We start from the raw sequence: 23,041 nt of genomic DNA on the forward strand, positions 1-23,041 counted from the left end.
TCTTCTCGAGTGCAGAAAAAACAAACGGTGTCGTTCGTAAAAGTTCACAATAAATTTTAGTACTCAGATGATAATCATGCACATTTGTATTATTATTATTATTATTATTATTTAGTTTTTTTAAGAAGATATTTTTATTTTTACGTCGGCACGCTCATATTTGTCTTGCGTAATTCACAGTGCGGTTCAGTTCTTAAAAGTAGCCGTGCAAAAAAAAAAAAAAAACTGGGCTGAGCGGAGCCCAGGCCCAGCCCAGCTCAACTCGACCTAAGATCTATGCTCCACTCCCACCTCCCCCGCCGGGCCGCCGCCACCACCCACACCAGCACCACTCTAGCCGCCGCCCGCGACCATGGCGGAGGCGGCCATGCCGGCGGAAGGAGCGACGCCTCTCCTCGAGGGCCTGCTGGACGACATCGTCCTCTGGGATATCCTCGTCCTCCTCGACCCCAAATCCCTCATCCGCTGCCGCGCCGTCCGCCGCGCCTGGCGCGGCGCCACCTCCACCCGCCGCTTCCTCCTCGCCCACCACGCCCGCCAGCCCGCCTTCCCCGCTTTCTCCAGCAGCGGGTGCCGTAACTTCCTCGCCCTGGACCACCGGGCCGCCCAGCTCCACACCGTCGCCCGGCACGACGAGCCCTTCTTTCTCGAGGCTTCCTGCGACGGCCTCCTCCTCTCCAGGTCTTATTCCGGCCGCCGCCTCACCGTCTACAACCCTGCCACCCGTGAGCACGTCTCCCTCAGGTGCCCATCGTGGGGCTTCAACATCGTGGGGATGTACCCACACGGACTCACCGGCGAGTACCGGCTGCTGCTCACCAACTTCATGGTGCCTGAGGGCCAAACTGGATGCTATGTCCTCCCGCTTGGTTCCGACGAGCCACCGAGGTACATTGGGTGGCTGGACATGGTGAAACCGCTGTGCATAGAGATATCTGCCCTTGTCCGTGATAGCCTGCATTGGTTCCTGCTGAAGCATGGAAAGTATGTCTTGGTATTTGACACCACGGCCGAGTCGTTCCGGCACATGCGTGGTCCACTTCCTCTTGGCGGCGTTGACGCTGGCCTGTTTGAGATGGATGACACGCTCGGCATCCATTGCCATGACGATGCCATGGAAATCGTTACTATATGGGTGTTGCAGGATTACCAAAGTGAGGTTTGGCACTTAAAGTACCGAATCAAATTGCCGGTTGCAGATATATGGGAGAAGCTTCAAGTCGGTGGTGAAAGTTGGGGTTTGGGTGTTGGTGTTGTTTCGGGGGATGGTGACGTGCTCCTGTTGATCCATTTTCGTGGGTGGCTGCTTCAGGTTGACAGTGACGGCAAATTGATTAAAAGTTTTGATTGTGGTCACAGAGACCTGTGTATATATGAATATCGGCTCAAGCAAAGTCTTGTCAAGCATACCTTCTTGAGGGCTCTAAAAGGTTCTGAAGGTAGTGCCTCGCCTTTGATCTGATGGCTTTTGACTGAGATGCTGTTTCTTTCTGCCGAACTGTCATATGCTCATGAGCTAGAATATTTATGCATTGGACCAAGTATAAGCCTACTGGCCTCCTCTTTGCTTTATATTGATGTAATAAGTTATTATCAGAAGCTTTGGCTGGGGTGTAATGTGGTTGCATGAAATCTATGCTTGTCTTCATTACCTTTCGGGCTAAAGTGATTATTGTATGCGATGATGCTAAAATCAAGATTTTATTTTGCTCTGCTTTTGAAATATTTGCCTTTCAGCTGACGAATTTAGCTTTGCTTTATGTTGTTGGTCTTAGTGCTCAGTTGTTTGCTATCTATATCCCTCATGCCGCTATTTCTTGAATTGAGGAATTGACTTTACCTTTTCACCTAGTGGTCTTCTTAATAGTCAACATTTACCGTGTTTCTTTTTCTATCATTTGTTAAAGCTGATGATGAAACCGAGGCAAAGAAAGATTACTTGTTGACTTGTAAACAACATCCGATTTTAGAAGACCTTGGAGTACTAGAAGTTATATTAAATGGTTGCAACATAGTCGATGAAATATTCTGTCATAAATTCATTATTCTCCATGAGTCAATTGCATCTTTGTAGGTAGCTCTTATTGAAACTTTAAGCTGGTCATCATAGCGAACTGGACATATTTACATTTTGTAGTTCCAATGAGCTCTAGTATTTTCTAGAATGGACTGATATTGCAAGCCGAAAAATATATGAATACCTTTTTGCGCTTCCATGCTGACACTGTTTTTACGTTGCATTGTTTGGAACGATCTCTTACAGTTTTCTTAACGTAGAAAGGATTTACGTTGCATTAGTGCTTCCTATTTGATGTTTGATCTGAACATAAGTTGAAGAAACAAAATTTGTAGTAATGAGCACAAGAAAGGCTTTCATGTCTCAAGAAGGACAGAACCAGGCCTGTTGTGTGATAACACAACTGGACAAGTACTGATCATTTGCTTCATAATTTTGAATTAAGGTGTAAAAGTAAGTTCATTATCCAGATTAGTCGATCCAGTATGCGTGTTTGTGATATGAACCTGGTGACTGATCGATAAGTCTTTTCACCATAAACTGTATTTGGTGCTCTTTGGTTGCACTAGATACATTTGTTGATTGGGTCATGCTATTGAACAAATCTTTTCAGAATGAACATCATCACGGAGATATAACCAATCACCTTGAACTCAAATGTGTCCTTGTAAGCTGAGGGTTCAGAATATGGACCAGTGGGTGAGAGTAGTCGCAGGTTATTCATGGAATGGCAGGTGAGCGCACAGCTACTAGTTACATACATCTCTTTCAGGTCATTGTCTGCAGTCTTACCTTGCTGAGATCATCTTTACCAGTGGGTGATCATTGGCAGAATATTGTCTTACCTTATTTCAGTAGCTGAATACAATTATCAGGACCCTGCTCTACTATGTAGTACCTTGTTGGTGACTCAAGGTTAACACGAACTGATACAAGCCAGGGTAAAAATAATGCAGAATACTGCTGATCTGTTGATGCTGCAGTCTTCCCCTTACTTGCAGGAATGGATACTTTGTGATGAAGGTGTTAAATGGTGAAATTCGAGCAGTGATATTTTAGTGCTTCACTGAATTGTGTGGAAATCACAGTTAATATCTACTGGACAGTGCAAAGATTCCACAACATCTTAGGTTTGGCACCGAAAATATCGATCATGCTAATTTTAAATTATTGGACCAACAATGTATATGGTGAATGCGAGACAAATCCCTTGCGAATAATCTTCGGTTGCCCACATTCTTTGTTAACTCTTTTGCAACATTAACTTGTGATGGTAGTTTGCATCTGTTCCAGCGTTTCCACTTCAGGGCATTGCTGGAACTCTGTGCTTTTAATCATTCACGTTCTGATTCACTGCAGGTCTGATACTGATAGTCTGCATGTTTCTGATAGACAAGGAACAACACCAAAACTAACCAGTGCTTTAGAGCATCTCTAGTAGAACCCTCAAACCCCCAAACCCTTAAAAATAACCGCTTTTTTACAGTTTTCGTCCGAAAAACGGCGTAGACTAAAACCCTTAAACCCGTAAATATTTTTAGAGGTGCGAGCCTGTAGAAGTGAGGGTTGGGAGGAGTTTCTCCTCCCAACCCGCACTCCACTTCAGCTCCAGCGCGGGAGGGATTTTCATCCTGCTTCCGTCTCCAGCCGTCGCCTTCCTCGCGCCCGCCTCGCCCCCGCCGCCGCCATGGAGTCCACCGTCGCCGCCGCGCCGCCGCCGGCCGCCGCGCCCGCCCCGGCCCCGGCCGCGCCCGCCCCTGCCGGCCCCGTCCCCGCCCCGGCCGCGGCTGCAGCGCCCGCCCCGGCCGCCGATGCGCCCGCCCCGGCCGCCCCCGCCACCGTCGGGGCCAAGCGGCGGCGGGCAGGCCTGCCACCGCCTCCGTCCGCGCCAGCCCCGGCCGCCGCTCCCGCCCCTGCCACCGCCCCGGCTTCCGCCCCCGACGACGCTCCGGCCCTCAAGAAGAGCCGGTCGAAGGCGGCCTCCCGTGGGCCGCGAGGGGCTGCCTCTAAGGCCGCCGACGAGTCCTCCGCCGTGGCCAAGCAGCGGAAGAAGCTCGCGACGCGGAAGAAGCCTGCTGCCACGCCCGCCGAACCTCCTCCCGTCGCGCACGAGGTGTTCGAGGAAATGGCAACCCCATCCCCGTTCATGAACCTTCTCCAAGACGCGGAGGTGGACCTCGGGGCTCCGCCTCTAGAACCCTTTAGGGTTGATGACTTGGAGGAAGATGAGGAGGATGAAGGGGATGACGAGGAGGAGGTGGCCGAGATAGGGGAGGAGGCATTCACCGCCGCTTCCCATCCACACACGCGGTCGACAAACTACACCGAGGCGGAAGATATCCTCTTGGTTCGTGCTTGGGCAGCTGTGGGGATGGATGCAACCACCGGCACCGACCAAACCGGTAAACTGTATTGGCAAAGGATCAAGGACAACTATTGTAGGATCAAGCCGAAGAATAGTGGGTTCATCTCTCGCACTTACCGGTCGCTTCAAGGCCGGTGGGAGTTGATGAAGCCCGCTTGTGCTCGTTGGAGTGCGGCCATGGACCAAGTGAGGGATGCACCACCTAGTGGAACCGTGGAGAGTGACTATGTGAGTACATATCTCTTCACTATTTTGATTATGTGATTATGTGTGGCCATTGTTGTGTTCTTATGTGATTATGTGTGGTTGATAGGAGACAATTGCCGGCATGAGGTACAAGGAGATGGCCGCTTCCAAGGGCAAGCCATTCCCATTTAAACATGCTTGGGCAATTCTTCAAACCTTTGACAAGTGGAAGTTGAGGGATCAAGAGACCGCACCCAAGAAGTCGGCAATGCTTAGGATGGATGATAGTGAAGATGAGGAGGGGGAGAGGAACTTGGGCAAGCCTGAGGGAACCAAGAAGGGCAAGGTAAGGGTGAAGATGGAAGGAGAGGCGTCAAGCCTAAGGGAGAAGATGGAGCAAATGATGAAGGCAAGAGAGGAATTGACAACGAAGACATTGGAGACGAAGCTTCTTATCACCGAGAAGAAGAAAGAGGTCAAGCTTGCACAAGTGGAAGCAAAGCGTGAAGAAGCAAAGCGCAAGGCCGACTTGGAGGAGAGGATGATCAAGGTGAAAGAGGCAAAGGTATGGAAAGAACTCATGATGGAAGAGAAGGAGCACATGATGATGTCCAAGAAGGACATGGATCAAGAACAATTGCAATGATGGAAGGACTACAAGGAGGACATCGCGGAGAGGAAGAGGATATTCCGTGGTGCGTCCTCTACTCTTCGAGGTGACGCTCCGATGAGTTGTGGTGGCGATGGCGGTGTGGAAGACTCCACCACCGGCGACAATGGAGGTGCTTGATGGACGTGGAAGTGGTCTAGGAAATGGCGCCAAGTGTAATTTTTTGGTGATGGTATCGAGTAGAGGAGGAAGATGATGATTGTGTGATGTAAAAACTATTAAACCATGCATCAATGATCTTTATTTCCGTGTTTGTTTGGAGGTTTATTATGTTTTTCTAGTGAAAATTATGCAATGCCAAATGACAGTTTCAAGGGTTGGGGTTGGGGCAAAGAGTAGAACCCTCAAACCCAACCCTTATAACGGAATATTCCGTTATAAGGGTTGGGTTTGAGGGTTCTACTCTTTGCCCCTGTTTTTCAACCCTTAAAAGTGTTAAAATTGGATAATTCTCAACCCTTAAAACTGGTTTTACATTTAAGGATTTGAGGGTTCTACTAGAGATGCTCTTATAGCGTTAAATCCTTTCTACATTTTCATCTGCAACTCAGCACATAGCTAAGACTAACCGGTGCTTTGTAGCGTTAAACCCTCTACGCTTTCATCTGCAGCTCAGCAAATCACCAAAATAGTCTCATTTTGCTTTCTCATCTGCCATCACATAGCAATCCTTTAGTTGGAATTATTTAGATGTTATATCGATTCTTAAGCATCGGAAATTTGAGTTTCGAAGCCATAGAAGTAGAGCCCAGTCGAAGGTCACACGAAGTAGCACTGCACTGCTTGTCAGTTTCAGTTTCAAAATTTGGGTCTTTGTTTGGTCACAAGATACATATGTCAGATTGATATCTACAACCTCGTGTTGCTAACCGACTACTTCATGCACATTCTGTGACCCGTTCGTACTATAGTTATTTTGTTGCTCATGCTTTAGGTGCCCATCAAACTTGAGAGTTGGTACTTGGAACATCAGCTTAATTGAATACGTTGATCTGAATTTATTTTCTGTCTAATTTTGAGCATCCTGAAAGAAAAGGTTTGTTTGTTCAGAGAGAGACGACACCAAAAAACTACAGATCACAGAGACAAATTTCTGTTGTCTGCAGAATCACCGACTGAAAACAATTAAAGCTTGGCCAGAATCTTGAAAGAGCTTTGACCAACCTCAGATTCGATAATGATTCTAGTAAATGACCACCAACTAATCCAAATGTAGCTAGCTAGAACTTGGTCCGGTACTGGCATGACGAGCTCTGTGCTCCGGGACGCCGCACGCTGACAACGACGTCGCACACCGTGAGCACGACGGCGTGGTGCCTGAGCAGACCGAGCACCGTGACAGTCCCCGGCACGGTCGTCCGCACGGCGAGCGACACGTCCCCAGCGCCGCCGAACACGTCGCCGTACAGCTGAGGCGCGTACCCGGCAAGACGGTCGGCGAGCACGGTGAGCCTGATGGTCACCACGTTGGTGCTTCCCGCGCCGATGCTTCCGGGCGGCACGGTGGCGTCGGCGGCGAGCACGCCGTGGTAGTAGACCTCAGCGAGGCCGGCGTCGTGCGCGAAGGACGCGACGGGGCTGGGGTTGCGGATGGTGAGGACGACGTCGAGCGTCACGTTGAGGGAGAGCCGGCCGGGGGAGAGAGACACGGAGGTGAGCCGGATCGTTGAGATGGTGGTGTCGGCCGGGTGGCGGCGGAGCGCCGTGATGGCCAGCACGGCGAAGGCCATTGTGAGGAGGAGGAGCAAGGCGAGGGAGACGACTACGAAGACGCGGAGCCGGCGGCGTGAAGCGGTCGCCGCGGCGCTGCCGTGGTCACAGGCGGCAGTGGGCATGCTTGCTTGCTGGGTTGGTTGCTCTCTTGGAAAGAGGTGTTGCTATAGCTACCAGTCTAATGTTGGAGTACCAGACTTTATCTGCTTGACCCGTTTTTTGTACCTTTTATTTTTGGCCAGTGCTACGAATCAGCCTAATAATTTCTTGGAGAAATCATCCGGCTGTCTAGCCGTCCGATCTGGCTGCCAGTGGCTGCTGGATTACAGCAACGTTACAACAACAGTAGACACGTGAGTGCTTCAATGCAGCGCACAAACAGCTCCATTGCAGTTTTTTGACACTGTCATCGTGAGGCAAAGCTCCAACTCAACACCGACAACGTCCGGCGAAGCTTCATTGCAGCATTGACACTGTCATCGTGAGGCAAAGCTCCAACTCAACACCGACGACGTCCGGCGAAGCTTCATTGCAGCATGAGCGGAGCTCCAATAGGGCATCGTTGCATGCGGCGAAGCTCCATTGCAGCACCAGCGGACTCTAACGCAGCACCGACGTGTTTGGCGAAGCTCCATTGCAGCTTTCATGGTGCACCGCCGTTGTCCGGTGAAGCTCCAACGTAGCACCAATGACGTCCAGCGATGCTGCATTGCACCACGAGGGAGCTCCAACGCAGCACCGACACGTCCGATGAAGCTCCATTACAACTCTCATGGTGCTCCGACGCAGCACCGGCCTTACGGCGAGCGGTGCATGACGGCTCTGGTTGACCGGCCTTACGGCGATGCGCCCCCTCAACTATTGCGCTCTCTGTAGCACCATGCCGGCACGGGTGTTGCCAGCATTGAAGAGGGCCATGTCGAACAGTTGGGAGAAAGGGACCAAGGTAGGAGAGGAAGGAACTGGGGATCTCGCTCAGCAGCTTGGGTACTCGAGTATGCGAAGGAGATGACTGGCTCTCGTTGCGATGGGGATAAGATCGAATAGAGTATGGGTCTAAGAAGTGGGCGTGGCGCCCAGCCGACGCGGCTCCGGCTGTTTACAAGAGTTTTCCTTTATTTTTTCAATCTAACTGTACTAGCAATAGAGTCCGTGCATTGCAACCAAAAAAAATAAAAGATGTCCCTAATCAATAATCATGACACAAAACTCAATAGGTTCATGTTATTTATCCAAACACGACATCCCATCTGTGTTGCCGTTTATCCTCCTCCCATCCTCGCCGATGATGGTGGTCAATCCTAAGGTGTCTCTCTCCACATAAGATGAAAATTTCTGACCTGAGTAATAAGTATAGATGGGCATGCAAATTTCTGACCTGACGTCAGACGATGAAAAGAAGTCGGAGAGGCACTGGTTGGGCAACTACGTGCTGACAACGCTGTATACTCTTAAGTATGAACATCATATAATGTATGCAGAAGGGAAGGGGAAAAAAGATGCATACATCTGGATGCCCAGAGACAGCAACTACAATCTGTGTAATTAGTTTTTATATGCAAGCACATCTTCAGTCTGCAATAGAAATTGTGTTAGGCACTGTTTCTTTAAAAAATCCTAGGACTTTTTTTAGTCACAACTAAAAAATCCCTAGTCCCTATCCGTTTTTTCCAGGGACTAAACAGGGACTAAATGGTCATTAAATGACATGCAAAAAGACCATGCTACCCCTACTAATGTAGTAGAAGTTATTAAATGACATGCTAAAAGTAGGTGCACTATTCGAAAAAGTGTCAAAAAGTCCCAAAAAGTCTCTCCCATAGGGACTTCTTTCTTTAGTTCCAAATACCCTCTTTTAGTCCATAAAAGTCCATCATGTTTCTTTCACATGGGACTAAAAGGGACTTTTTTTAGTCCTTATACACCAAAAAGTCCCTGTAAAAGAAACACCCTCTTAGACTATTCTGCAATAATGCCCAGAAATCCAACAAAGAACAGGTTACAAAGGAAGTGGTACAAAGAGCCCAACCATACATGCCAGAGAGCAACAAAATAGTTTGTTAGAATTTTGTCATAAGCAAAGCACATCTTCAGCAGCCATGGTGAGCTACCAAGCACATCTTCAGTTCACGACAGCGGTCGTGCTACAGATTATGACCATTCTGCAGTCATGCCAAGAAATCCGGCAACAAACAAGTTACAAGACAATGCAAAATTACAAGGCTTATGGGGAAGAACAGCGAGGCACAAGATATACTCAAAGTCTCAGTTGCTGGGCTAAATACAGAAACAGGGGAAGAAAGGTTGAGCTGACATTATGTACTACAGAAATTAAGAACCACATTGCACAAAAGATGCCAGCACCAAGCTAAACAGTGGATTCATGCGTACATATCAGATATCTAACAGTAATTCATCACTGAAGATATAACCTAGAGTCAACCTGTTTATTGCCCAGTACAGGCCAATGCATAGCCAAGAAATCAGAACACACCTCGTGCGCTATGTTAAGACCAGTTCCGAATCTCCGATGTTGAAGTGTAGCTTAAGAGAAGCTGGATGGTCGTGGAAGGACGGTCAGCAACAAGGAAAAACTGCTTGGCATGCTTTACAAAATCAAGGGCTTTCAGTTTGTTGGTGCCTCGTTCTGATTTGGATTCTCAATCCGACTGCCAGTACAAATGATTCTGAAATTTTCCATCCACAGGTTGGAAGCAGCTTCAGTGACCCGTGTACTTCAAGCACCTCAAGCGTGCAAGGGAATACCGGCCGCTCCGCACCATACAACAGCACAGCAAAACAATACGGTTAATTATAAAGAAAGAACAACCGACTCAGGATGCTTTCACTGCCACTGATTTGGGAATGCTTCCCTGTAGGTCATATCCTCATGCTGAGAAGCTTCTCTTATGGTTGCGTCCCTAGCTCGAGCAGTTAGAAGCCGCCCAGCAATCCTATCTTTTGCAGTAACTTTCTTCTTCAGCATTGACGATAGTGTAGGTTCCTTCGTCTTAACTCGACGTCGACCACGTCGACCCAGTGCTTCAGAAGGCTGGCCATATGCTGCTGCTGAGTGGGGTGTTGAAGCAATAGCCGCTTGCCGCAGAACATCTTCATTGTGCTGGCGGATTCTGGCACGTTGGGCTCTTTCCCGTGCTTTGTCTTCCATATCCCTTTTCCGAACATTCTTAATCGCTTGCATCGCCAGCTGATCCACTGTAATTTTACTAAGATCAATGTCACCACCGGTGTCACTATTTATGTTTGTCATCATTGAAGTAGAGGGCTCCTGACCCTCCTGTGAACATTCACTATCACTGCCTTCATTTCTCTTAATCGGATTTCCTCCTGCCTCACGAATTTCTACTTTCTGCTCAAGTAGATCGCCTCCCGCATCAGAACTGCCACCATTTTTGCCAATTGGATTTCCTGTTGCATCACGTGGGATGATGGGCCCATGAAAAGGGCATATCTTGAGATCCCTTCTCTGGCAAAGACCACCTTTCTTCAGAGGTACACGGCATGGTAGGATCTCAACTGGCTCTTCTTTATAAACTGAATGGTGAATATTTAACTCTGCAATCTTTGCAGCAGGTATAACGGCGTCATTATCCATCCTACCCCAATGGCTCTCGAGCTCAAGCCCCCTCTGGTTTACATGTGCATCTATATTTGAACCCCACCGGTCCAAGACAGAGCTCCATGATACCAAAGGGGCTTCAGAAAGGAGCTTTTTTCTCTCTGGATCCATCTCCTGAGATCTATTACCGCCATTTGGCACGTCACCATTGCCTCCATCGACAACCCTCTTTCCCTTCCTATTTTCCTTGCTGGAACCTGCAACATCTACAGTGCTCACAACTCTAGGAGGACTAGGAACTTCAATATTTCCCTCCACCCAATCCTCTTCATCTTCCTCCAGAACATCCTTCTTCCTATGAACATTATCAAGATCGAGACCAAGCTCATTGCACTGGCCTCTCACAGCACGTATTTCATTCTTAACATCGATGAATTCCTTCAACGCGGAATCTCTGAAGCGATTATCTGCAAGATTGACCCTAACAAGCACAGATATCCAATCCTGAATGGTGCTGAAATGCTTCGATACAAGGAGCCGGTACGCCTCCCTCAGCGCATCAAAAACCGCCTCGTTTTCCTGAGTCTCGGGCACCCATTGCCCGGCCATCAACGATGCTGTCCTGATGCTCCGCATCGCCATCGAAGCAATCTCCTCCTCGTCGTCCTCCTCGTCTGCATAACGCTCGAATTTCTCATACTCGGCCCGGATGATGGCCAGCCCGTTGCGGATCTCTTCGATGGTGGACCGGATTTCAGCCTTTATGGATCCAATCGTGGACCGCAGCCGGTCGACCTTGGCAGTCAAGATCTCCTGCGTGCGTGCCTCCCGTGCGGCACGGGCCTCGACGGCGGCGCGGAGGCCGGGGAACTGGATGCGCGCGGACGACTTGAGGTAGTCGACGGCGAGGCGGAGCTGGCGGTAGTGCACGCCGAAGAGGTGGTGCCAGCGCTCGAGCGCCTGGATGGCGGCCTTCCGGAGCGTGGCGGCCGACGCGGCCGGCGGGGGCAGCTGCTCGGTGCTGCGGAAGCCGACGGCCAGCGGGACGAACCCGTCGAGCGCGCCGCAGAGGAGGGAGCGGAAGAGCTTGGACCGCATGAAGAGCTCGTCGACGATGCTGAAGGCGAGCAGCCGCACCTGCGCACGCACAAAGGGGGAAAATTTAACGTCGGCGTCGCCGCCAGGGGGGCGAGGGTTGGGTTGGGGGAAGCGGAGATCCGGGGGGGCTTACGCACGTGGGAGTGGGGCTTGGCCATGAGGGAGAGGAGGAGGCGGAAGGCGTCGCGGACGGCGCCGTCGGAGGCGCGCGCCGAGGACTTGATGGCGCGGAGGAGGGCCGGGTCGACGGAGGGGGCCGTGGTGGAGGTGGCGCGGTCGATGAGGGCCGCGACGGAGGAGTCCGCCGCCGGGGCGGAGGAGGGGGAGGCACTCCGGCCCTGCTCCGACGGCGGCGGCCGGGCGGAGGCGCGCGGCATCGCGGCGGTTTGGTGGCGTGGCGGGCGGAGAGACCGTCCGCTGATTGATTCGCTTTGCGGTTGCGGGTGCGGGCGGTGAGCTGCCGTGATGGGTTTCGCTCGGCTTATGGCTGCGGGCCGGGCCGGGCCGGGCTGGTTCGTCCGAGTCGGTTCTTCGGGAGTTGCTGGATCGGAAGGAACAATGGCGCGTGCTGCCCCGTGTCTCCTATACCGCGCGCTGCGTGCTCGGGAAAAAAATGTTCTTTTTTTCATGGATGAATTTCAAATCTTGATAAAACAAATTTGTGCCTCACGAAAAAAAAATAGTTTTATAAACTTTTTGAAAAAACTATGAACAAAGTTTGCATTCGGGATTTTTTTTCTTCTTTCCAAAAGTTCGGATTTCAAATAATGTTCACTAATGCAGAAAACATTAATGAATTTAAAAAAAATTCAAGAATTCATAAAAATGTTCATAATATAGAAAAATGAGTTATTTTGTTTTTTTGTAAACATTTTCTGTAAATTCGACCGACAAATTTGAAATTTTCCCAAAATTTAAAAAATGTTCACGAATCTGGAAAAGAAATAATGAACTGAAAATAGTGACGGTTGGAATTGATATAAGAAAACCCACTTTGAAACATTGCGCCAATCAGTTTCTGCCTTTAAATACAACTTAAATTTCAATTGCTACTGATACAGATGTAAGTAGTTGTTTTTCGGAGCTATTGGACGGCCGTTCACATGGAGTAAAGTGCTTCTATTAGTACCTTTTATTTTCTTCCGCTTGAGGAGTTTCTATATGTATTAGTTGCTATAATGATTTGTCGTATATGTGCATATCTACTTGCACTTCGATGGCGATGTGAAGCTCAACTAGATGTTGACGTGTGACATGAGGGAAGGTTGGATTTTCAAATATAAAATTCATGATCCGAAAATCGACAATCTAACCCGGTGAGTGATGTTAAAACACTAACTAGTTTTTCGGCTCTGTGTCCTTTCTCTCGGTGGATTTCAAACTCAAATCACTCAGGAGAGAGGGTGCTCACTTAATCTTGTCAAAATCTCACTGAGCAGCCAACGATGTATGTTGGACGGGGTGGGATATTTATAGATGCGACCTTCCAATGGAAAAATACCATTTTAGACATTATCACTCAGTCAATGACCAATCGGCATGTGTTCACATGGAGTCAATTGGAAATGGACAAAGTATTGATATTTGGAGAGATGCATGGATCCCACACGACGCGAATAGGAAGATTATCAACCCTAGAAGAGGAGAGCTTTTGTCAAAAGTTTTTGATCTTATTGATCTAGCCACAAATTGCTAGGATGAAGATTTGGTGCAATAAACTTTATGGACAGTCGACGCTCAAAGAATTCTTGTGATTCCCCTCCCTATGCATAATATGTCAGATTTCATTGTGTGGAGCTATATGAAAAATGGTTTATTCACTGTCAGATCTGCTTATTTGGAGGAATGGAACCATCAACATGGAAGTAAATTGCAACATACAAATGGTATGGGTAGTATCAACGCCAATTCTATTTGGAGTTTATCTTGTTCGGCAAAGGTTAAAAAAATTTGTTTGGCGTACCTTGCATGGAACTCTCCTATGTCGTCTAACGCTTGCCAATAGACACATGAAAGTTTGGCCCATCTGCCCCTCATGCTCGAATGGACCAGAAGATACAAAACATGTGTTGTTCCTTTGTCAAAAGGTAAAAGAGGTTTGGAATAATTTGGGGATGTATGAGGTTATTAAGAAAGCATGTGGTATCGATTATGTCGGAGAGGCAATACTTGAATTTTTACTTCTTATGGCTGATCATGAACTATCTAGTGTGGGTTTACATAATGTACGTGAACTAATTGCTATAACCGCTTGGTACCTATGGTGGGGCAGACGAAAACTAGTTCATGAAGGAAAGGTTCGAAACACATACCAAACTTCCATGGGGATTGGTGCCATAACAACAAACTATGTTAATGGCCATTCACCCAATGCATCTAGTAAAACAGGTGGATGGATGAGACCTCCTATGGGGTTTGTTAAGTTGAATGTCGACGCTTCCTTTGATCATGATCTACTTAGAGGCACGACGAGGGCGGTTCTTAGAGATGATAAAAGGAAGGTCTATTGTTGGCGGGAACCGGAGGATTGATTGGTGTGCTGATATTATGACAACAAAAATGTTGGCTCTAAGGTTTGGATTACTTCTTGCATGGAGGATGGGATGCAGCCGACTTATTATTAACTTTGACAATATAGAAGTCATTAATACAATGAAGAATGAAGGACACCCGGTGGGAGCGGCGGCAACAGTCTTCGATGACTGCTATTTTTTGGCTTGTGATTTTCCTCTTATTAGGTTTGGACATTGTAATAGAGAAGCAAATAAGATGGCCCAGGAACTTGCTAGCATAGAGAAATCTACCGTCACAAAGGATTGTTTTGAGGAGCCCTTGGATGAAATTGTAAAAAAAAATCTTGACGATGTAACCGTTATTTCTAATTAATAAATTTAATGGTTTATTTCAAAAAAAAGTCAATTTTTTTAGCACAACAGTAACATTACTTACAAAGCAAGAAATGCTAACTCCTTGGTAATCAAATCTTTAGTGAAGAAGAACTTCGTCTTTTGCTAGCAAGTATTTATTTGGAACACAAAGATATTTTTCTCGTCTCACTTAGGATTCAAGTTTAGCATCACAGGATCATAAACTTCAAACACAATACCTCTCTTAATAGTAAAGTGTTCCTATGACTCAAGAGAGAGAAAATGAACTACGAAACAAATACTACGTCGTCTTCAAACTACTTAGCTGTAGTCATTACTTCGAAAACACATCGAACCAATTTCTTTGCATCAACAAATTTTGGGGGTCACTTTCGATAAGTATAATCCTTGGTGATAATCTTCGCTTCCACCCAAGATATTATCTTCGGAGTTTGTACCAAACTCATCATGACTTCACGGTCTTTGACATTTTGTGTGTACTCGTAAACACATTAGTTTCCCATTGCTTATGACAATAATATCCAAAAGATAAAGAGGCAAATTATTGCACCAACAAAGAGTATATATGTTCATAGTGACTCTTACACGAGCATCGCCTGAATCGCCAGCTAGTGCGAGGCGCACATAGCTAGAAGCGTCCACTAGTGGGGACATGGCCTATAGCCCCGGCCCGTAAGGGGCTTTAGTCCCAGTTCACCAACCGGGACTAAAGGGGCGGGACTAAAGGCCTAACCTTTAGTCCCGGCCCTGTTCCAAGCCGGGACCAAAGGTGCTCCACGTGGGCGCCTCGGAGCGCCCTCAGGGGCAGGCCCTTTAGTCCCGGTTCTTAACACGGATCGGGACTAAAGAATTTCAGATTTTGTTTATTTTTGGGTTTTAGGGTTTTAGGGTTTAGGTGTTCGGGAGATTAACGTGATGCCTCGTTTGGTGTTCGGGAATTAGTTTTGATATAATTCTAAATAGAAATAATTATGCATATATATAAGATTAACTTATCTTACAAGCGAGCATATGTATACAATTATATGGAGATCTGAATTATCGGGACTAGAGCCCGTCTATTCGATTACATGGACCAACATCAGTAATGGCCCCTAGCTACACTAAATCGTCCTTTGTCATCTATAGCTTCCGTCCTCATAAAGGCCGCAAGCTCCTCTGCAACAGCAATCGCGCGTTGCTCTGGTAGGACCTTCTCCCTCATGGCCGTGTACTATATAAGAAGAGGAGATGGATATGAATATCAATCATGATAACAAAGAATGACGGGTAAAAATAGAGGTGTGAATGTTCATTGCTTACGTTGAATCTGTGATCCTTGTGTTCAGAGGTAAACGTGTGAATGGTCTCGCAAACATAGTATCCGCATAGATGCGTCCCCCGTGGCTGCTGGTCGCACTTTACGAGAATAGAATATATATAATCAAAATAATAATCTAGCATCACAAATGTATTGAAAATAGAAGTATATCATACTACTACTTACCTGAGCCGCTCTAAAGGTCAGCTTCTCAGGCTCGATACCGGGAGTCACGCACTTGAACCGCTTCCAAACCCTGCCCGACAAGGATAATGATTTGCTAAGTTTTTCATTAATTGATATATCAGAAAATCATCGAAAGAGACCGATAGAGCGCAATAATGATTGAAATTATCCTTGGAGCATGTCCTGTAGGCTTTGGAACTGTTCCAAGGGTCTCGATAATGGGTCGAAGGCATCAACTCTTCCCTTATCAATTTGAATGTCCAACAGAATCCAATGGAAGCTGCACATGTATATATATATGTGTGTGTCAGTAACTTATCAATTACACTTATAAGTGAATGGACACAACAGAGTAAAGACCCTCACCTGGAGTTGTATGGAAACAGTATGTGGTCACAGAAATTTTGATCTGTTAGAAACCTTAGAAGGTTTTTCTCCGTCTCCTTGGGTTTATCAGTTAGCGTCGCTATATGTATTTTATCTGGGTCAATAAACCCAATATTTAGGATGTTCCTATTTTTACAATCCAGAATCTTCATTCTGCATAATAGAGTACAAGTTATATATATACAATGAATTGAAATAACTAAACAAGTTATATGTAGAGAACGAATTGAAAAACTTACAGACAATAGCAACTCATAAGCGATTTGTCGAGGGCGTCGGCATTGTACATTTGGAAGAGTTCATCAAAGTCGATATGGATTTCTTCAGGTCGGCCGTAGTACTCCCATGGGACACTCACCACGATCATCGTTCTCCCATTCTTTGATTCACTTAAGTACCATGTATGCAAGTAACGCATATTTGTTGGAAGATCATCTTTGTTGACCAAAGGCGCTCCCATGACAAACTGTGGCTTAGGGGCTACCACAGCCTTGGGTAACCTGTCGTCTTGGGAAGCCAGAATGTCTTCAATCGGGATACCCCATTCATTCGCCCACTTCTTTGCTAATTCCAAATCTTGCCCCTGCACCAGAGGGGGGACATTCTCGGGTAACACCCTGAGGGGTGGGATCGACTGTTTGGCCTGTTGTCCAAGCTGAGGAACGTCTGATTTTTTCTTGCTTGTAGTTGAACTTGATTTGCTCCCACTTGCACTTGCACGTGATCTGCTCTTTTTCACTTCCTTCTGCAATGTGCGTGTATAGTCATCAGACTTATGGTGTAAGTCATACTGTGATGGAAGGTTCGTGAAGTATTTTGCAAATGCTATTTGCTTCTCGGTGTATTCCGGGCGGGGCTCGGGTTTCTTCTTTTTCATCTGCGCATCATGATGTTCCTTTGCTATCCTGGCGTTTTCCTCGGGGGTACGATCATTAGGTCTGATAGGAAGATTAGCATGAGGTACCTTTGGGAGGGGCGACAGTTTGCGCTTTGGGGGGCTCCGTCGCTTAGAAATCGTCGACGGAGCGTTCTTGCTGGCACGCTTCCGCTTAGTATCCGGAGCGGGCGGCGGCGGAGACAGACGACCCAAGTCCGGCGGCGGTGATCGAGATGGACTCGTGTTGTGCTGGCCGACGTCATGTGGAGGGCTTGGAGGTAATGGAGGTGTAGGTGACCTGCGACGACTCGGAGGCGGTGTTGTCCTTGGGGCCGAGCCTGGAAGCTTAATGTAGTTCTTGTCCCATAGGATGACTCCACCCAGTACTTCTCCGAGTGTCCTCTCATCTTCGGGTCCAGCTATGTCGAGCTCCATTTCACTAAACCCCGTCATGATTTCATCCACCCCGACTTTAGCAAAGCCAGCTGGAATCTCATGGCCATGCCAGCGTGCATCAGGGCCAGAAGGTAAAGCTTGTCCGACGGCCACCTTCATGGATATGTTCTTGAATTTCTGATGGAGTTCACATGATGTTGACTCCTTGATTCCATCCACGGGGTAGCCGGGACCGCCCTCTATCATTCTTCGTTCATCGTCGGGCGGGGCCTCAGATTCAGCCACGCTGCTTTTCCGCTTAGATGGGGCGCCGGTAATATCAAGTGCAGGATCTTCCTGGCATGGTACTCCTCTAAGCTCAGCAATCTGCTTCTGTTGCTCGTTAATCCTGGCAAGCAACTGGTTGAACTTGTCATTCTCCTCATCCTGCTGCCGCTTCTTTGCTCTCTCTCGGCTTTTGTAAGTGTCTTGGTCTCTGGCAAACCCAAGCCACCACGGGTAAGATGGACCGAAGCCTCGCGTTCGTCCTCCATGTTCGTCATTGTCGAGGACCAGTGTGAGCAAATCTTTATCTCTATCTGCAGTGAACTTTCTTTGTCCCTCCTTAATTTCTTTCACTATCCTTTTCCAATTCTCCCTGGGTATCCTAAGATTGTCATTGCAGATGAGGTCCCCTGTTGTTTCGTCGTACGACCCACCATGCGCAAGGAACCAATTTCTTGCTCTCAATTCCCACTCATCACGGAGTGGTTCAGGTACGATGCCTTTATCTATCAGATCTTGCTCTTTCTTTTCCCACTTTGGGATGGCAGTCTCATAGCCCCCTGGCCCCAGCTTGTGGTGATATTTCTTCTTGTCGGCATTTATCTTGTTCTTTTCTGATAATGCCTGGGCATCTTCTGACTCCTTGTACTCTTGAAATGCCCTCCAGTGATTCGCGTGCTTGGCTAGATACCCCTCGAATACTGGCACTTTCTTTGTCTTCAGATAGTTTTTCCATAGCTTCTTCTTCCAGCTACGGAACAGTTCGGCCATCTTCTTTAGAGTCCACTGCTTGACTTTGGCCCTCAGTTTGTCTGCGGCGTCTTCATTCTCACATTCTGGCAGGTTGAAATGTGACATGAGATCATTCCAAAGTTTATCTTTGTACCTTTCGGCGACATAGTCACTATCGTCTGCCCCTTTGCGCTTGTTCCACTCCCGAACGCTGATCGGGACGTGATCCCTAACGAGAACTCCGCATTGCTTCTTGAATGTGTCAGCAGCATTCTTAGGAAGCTTGGGTTCGCCCGTAGGCAATATCACCTCAAAGGTGTAATGCGTCCGTGCATCCAACTTTCTGGTCGGGCCTCGTTTCGTAGCTTTGCTCGATGTGGAGGCCTAAGAGGGAGAAACATTCGTCAAATGAATGTATATGTATACAATATAGAGCTATCTCCAATATTTTGCACATATTACAAGTGATTGTCGAACTTCATATGTATACCTCACCGGACTTTATTATTTCTTCACCGGCTTCTCCACCGGCTTCTCCATCAGTGGAGCTATCACCTTCTCCGTCATTGGACCTATCTCCTGCCCCATCGGCTTCATCTTCGTGTCGGTCGACCTCCATTCCATATCCGGAGGGGTTTAGATATGAGAACGGAGATTCAGCTGGTTCAACGTGGGGGCCGTCTTTGATTATATCTTCGAGAAGTTCTTCCTCTTCGAGGTTCCTGATATGTGGATCCATAGTTCTACAAAAAACGGACATTTGATTAACTAATAAACTAACAAACTATATAAGAGGGGTTGGAAACTTCGAAGTGTCGTTTTATATAGGAGGACCTTTAGTCCCGGGTCTTGGCTAGAACCTAAACTCTAAAATATGTCTAACGGATTCTCTTAACCTTTAAGGATTTAACAAAATGGCGACATTCTTGATTTGTAGAAAATGATCCTATTTTTCCTGATCTCATCTACCCTTGTATATGTCACATTGTCTAGTGTCAAAGGACTTTGTTGAACTTTGTACCAAAAAAGAATTATTCTATCAGGAACTCCGTTTCAAAACAACTTTAGTCCCGGGTCGTGGCTCCACCCGGGACTCCTAGATTTCTGCATAGTATTCAAAATAGGAGTACTTTTCCAATTTGAGCATTCAATAAGCAAAACCAAATCGTAAAATAAAGTAGTATTCAAATTAGCATGCATTCAATTATAAACAAATACATCATCTCTTTTGTCCGTACATCGTCGAATATTATCACTAATACTCCTCGAATACTATCATACATATAGCAGCACGGATACATCTAGAACCGTAGCGCCCGACGGGTATCGTCGCGGGAGGTGGACACCCAAAGAGAAGGAACCATCACATGATCATAGCTCCAGTGAGATCCCCGAAGAACCTGCCAGGTATGCTCGAACCTGCCCTCCAACGCAACCATGTAGCGACGGACGTGCTCATCGTCCTCGGTGACACGGTGACGTACCACCTCCGCGGTGTGCGGAAGCCTCGGCACCGTCACTGGCCCACGCGACCGCCACCAAACAAGGATCGGGTCAACAACGGGCTGGCTCCTCACCAACCTACGCCCTCCGGAAGGTAGCACCTCCCAATACCAGCCGGGCGGAGCCCAGTCCCGGACAGGGTCCCTCTGATCAAGCAGGTGTCCTACGCCGAGTCGACGACGAGGATGCGGGATAGGCATCGTAAAATGAACTAAAAAATAAACTAGTTCTATTAATTTTCTTGCTAAAAATAAACTATTAACACTTAAGCATATACAATAGCAAAATTAAACTATTAACACTTAAGCATATACAATAGCAAAATTAAGCAATAATCTAAGAAACACCATTAACACTTAAGCATATACACTATACAATAGCAAAATTAAATGACAAAAAAATATATTTCTTCTTCTTGTAACCCTAACCTAATTTTTCCTCTTCTTCTATTTCTCCTCTTCTTCTACTTCTTCTTCTACTTCTACTTCTACTTCTACTTCTCCTCTTCTTCTACTACTTCTCCTCTTCTCTTCTTCTACTTCACCTCTCCTCCTCTTCTAATTTTTTCTCTTCTTCTACTTCTCCTCTTCTTCTATTTTTCCTCTTCTTCTCCTCTCCTCCTCTTCTTATTCTCCTTTTTCTTCTTTTCTTCTCCTCCTCTTCTTATTTTCCTTTTTCCTAATCTTATTTTTGTTCATATTTCTTCTTCTTGTAACCCTAACCTAATTCTAAATATTACTAACCCTAATAATCTAGCACAAACCTAATAACAATAGGAATTAAATGACAAAAAAAATCTTTTTCTTTTTCTTCTTTTCTTCCCTTTTTCTTCTTTTCTTCTCCTTTTTCTTTCTTTCTTCTCCTTTTTCTTCCTTTCTTCTCCTTTTTCTTCCTTTCTTCTCCTTTTTCTTCCTTTCTTCTCCTTTTTCTTCCTTTCTTCTCCTTTTTCTTCTCCTTTTTCTTCCTTTCTTCTCCTTTTTCTTCTTTTCTTCCCCTTTTTCTTCTTTTCTTCTCCTTTTTCTTCTTTTCTTCCCTTTTTCTTCCTTTCTTCTCCTTTTTCTTCCTTTCTTCTCCTTTTTCTTCCTTTCTTCTCCTTTTTCTTCTTTTCTTCTCCTTTTTCTTCCTTTATTGTCCTTTTTCTTCCTTTCTTCCCTTTTTCTTCTTTTCTTCTCCTTTTTCTTCTTTTCTTCTCCTTTTTCTTCTTTTCTTCTCCTTTTTCTTCTTTTCTTCTACCGGCCGGAGTGTTGGGGAGGAGGGGGCGAGGGGCATATACCGGCCGGAGGCATCGACGGCGGCGAGGAGGACGGCGACGGCGAGGAGGACGGCGGCGGCGAGGAGGACGACGACGACGGCGAGGAGGACGACAGGCGGCGGCGAGGAGGACGGCGGGCAGCCTGACGGCGTCGTCGAGGTCGTCGGTGTGCCGTGCCGGGCAGGAGAATGAGAGGAAGAAGAAGAGAAACGAAATGCGATTTGGGTTGGAATTTTTCTAACTCCCGCTTATATAGGTGGATCATTAGTCCCGGTTCGGGGGCTCGAACCGGGACTAAAGACCCCCTTTAGTCCCGGGTGGAGCCACGACCCGGGACTAAAGGCCCTTTTTCGGGCAGACCAGAAGGCGGGAAGCACGGGCCTTTAGTCCCGGTGCGGAGCTCCAACCGGGACTAAAGGGGGTCTTTAGTCCCGGTTGAAGCCACGCACCGGGACTAAAGGCCCGTGCTCGGCAGTCGGCAGACGAGGGGCTTTAGTCTCGGGTCGTGGCTCCACCCGGGACTAAAGCCCCTCCTCGGCTGCACGATAAGTTTAGTCCCACCTCGCCCAGCGAGGGGGACTAACACTTGTTTATAAGCCCCGTCGCAGCTACTCCATCGAGCTCCTCTCTAAAGCAGGCTTACGGGCCTAAACTGACTGTAAATTTAAAAATTGAAACTATATTTGAAATTGTGGAGAAACTTAAACCTGAATTCAAAGTGAGCTCACTTTGAATTTAGGTTTAAGTCTCTTTACAAATTCTCATATAGTTTCAACTTTTTTCTATTTTCAAAATTAACTATTTTGTTATTTTCAATTAAAAACTATGTTTATTAAAATTCTTTTTGCATATTTGAGAATTTGACAAAACTATGATAATGAAAAGTGTTTGAAATTGAATAAATAATTCAAAACTATTTTCTATTTTCAAAAGTAATTATTTTGACTATACAAACTATTAACTATTTTGTTATTTTCAATTAAGAACTATGTTTATTAAAATTCTTTTTGCATATTTGAGAATTTGACAAAACTATGATAATGAAAAGTGTTTGAAACTGAATAAATAATTCAAAACTATTTTCTATTTTCAAAAGTAATTATTTTGACTATCCAAACTATTAACTATTTTGTTATTTTCAATTAAAAAACTATGTTTATTAAAATTCTTTTTGCATATTTGAGAATTTGACAAAACTATGATAATGAAAAGTGTTTGAAATTGAATAAATAATTCAAAACTATTTTCTATTTTCAAAAGTAATTATTTTGACTATACAAACTATTAACAATTTTGTTATTTTCAATTAAGAACTATGTTTATTAAAATTCTTTTTGCATATTTGAGAATTTGACAAAACTATGATAATGAAAAGTGTTTGAAACTGAATAAATAATTCAAAACTATTTTCTATTTTCAAAAGTAATTATTTTGACTATCCAAACTATTAACTATTTTGTTATTTTCAATTAAAAACTATGTTTATTAAAATTCTTTTTGCATATTTGAGAATTTGACACAACTATGATAATGAAAAGTGTTTGAAATTGAATAAATAATTCAAAAATATTTTCTATTTTGAAAAGTAATTATTTTGACTATCCAAACTATTAACTATTTTGTTATT

The 23,041-nt window shown here is 46.0% G+C and overlaps 2 protein-coding genes across 2 annotated transcripts; one reads left to right on the top strand and one right to left on the bottom strand.

Moving 5' to 3' along the window:
* Positions 1–306: 306 nt before the first annotated feature.
* Positions 307–1,723, top strand: LOC123440841 (F-box/LRR-repeat protein At2g43260-like). Its single transcript, XM_045117387.1, has one exon. It carries the CDS (start codon positions 353–355, stop codon positions 1,460–1,462), a length of 1,110 nt encoding a protein of 369 aa, XP_044973322.1. The 5' UTR covers positions 307–352; the 3' UTR covers positions 1,463–1,723.
* A 7,852-nt stretch (positions 1,724–9,575) lies between these two features.
* Positions 9,576–12,046, bottom strand: LOC123445403 (UV-stimulated scaffold protein A homolog). The gene is made up of 2 exons (XM_045122378.1): positions 11,767–12,046; positions 9,576–11,668 (listed from the first exon to the last, which is right to left on the bottom strand). The coding sequence occupies exons 1-2, from the start codon at positions 12,004–12,006 to the stop codon at positions 9,797–9,799; spliced, it is 2,112 nt and encodes a 703-aa protein (XP_044978313.1). The 5' UTR covers positions 12,007–12,046; the 3' UTR covers positions 9,576–9,796.
* Between the last annotated feature and the right edge of the window lie 10,995 nt (positions 12,047–23,041).

The sequence above is a fragment of the Hordeum vulgare genome, chromosome 3H (assembly GCF_904849725.1).
Source record: "Hordeum vulgare subsp. vulgare chromosome 3H, MorexV3_pseudomolecules_assembly, whole genome shotgun sequence".
NCBI lineage: Eukaryota > Viridiplantae > Streptophyta > Magnoliopsida > Poales > Poaceae > Hordeum > Hordeum vulgare.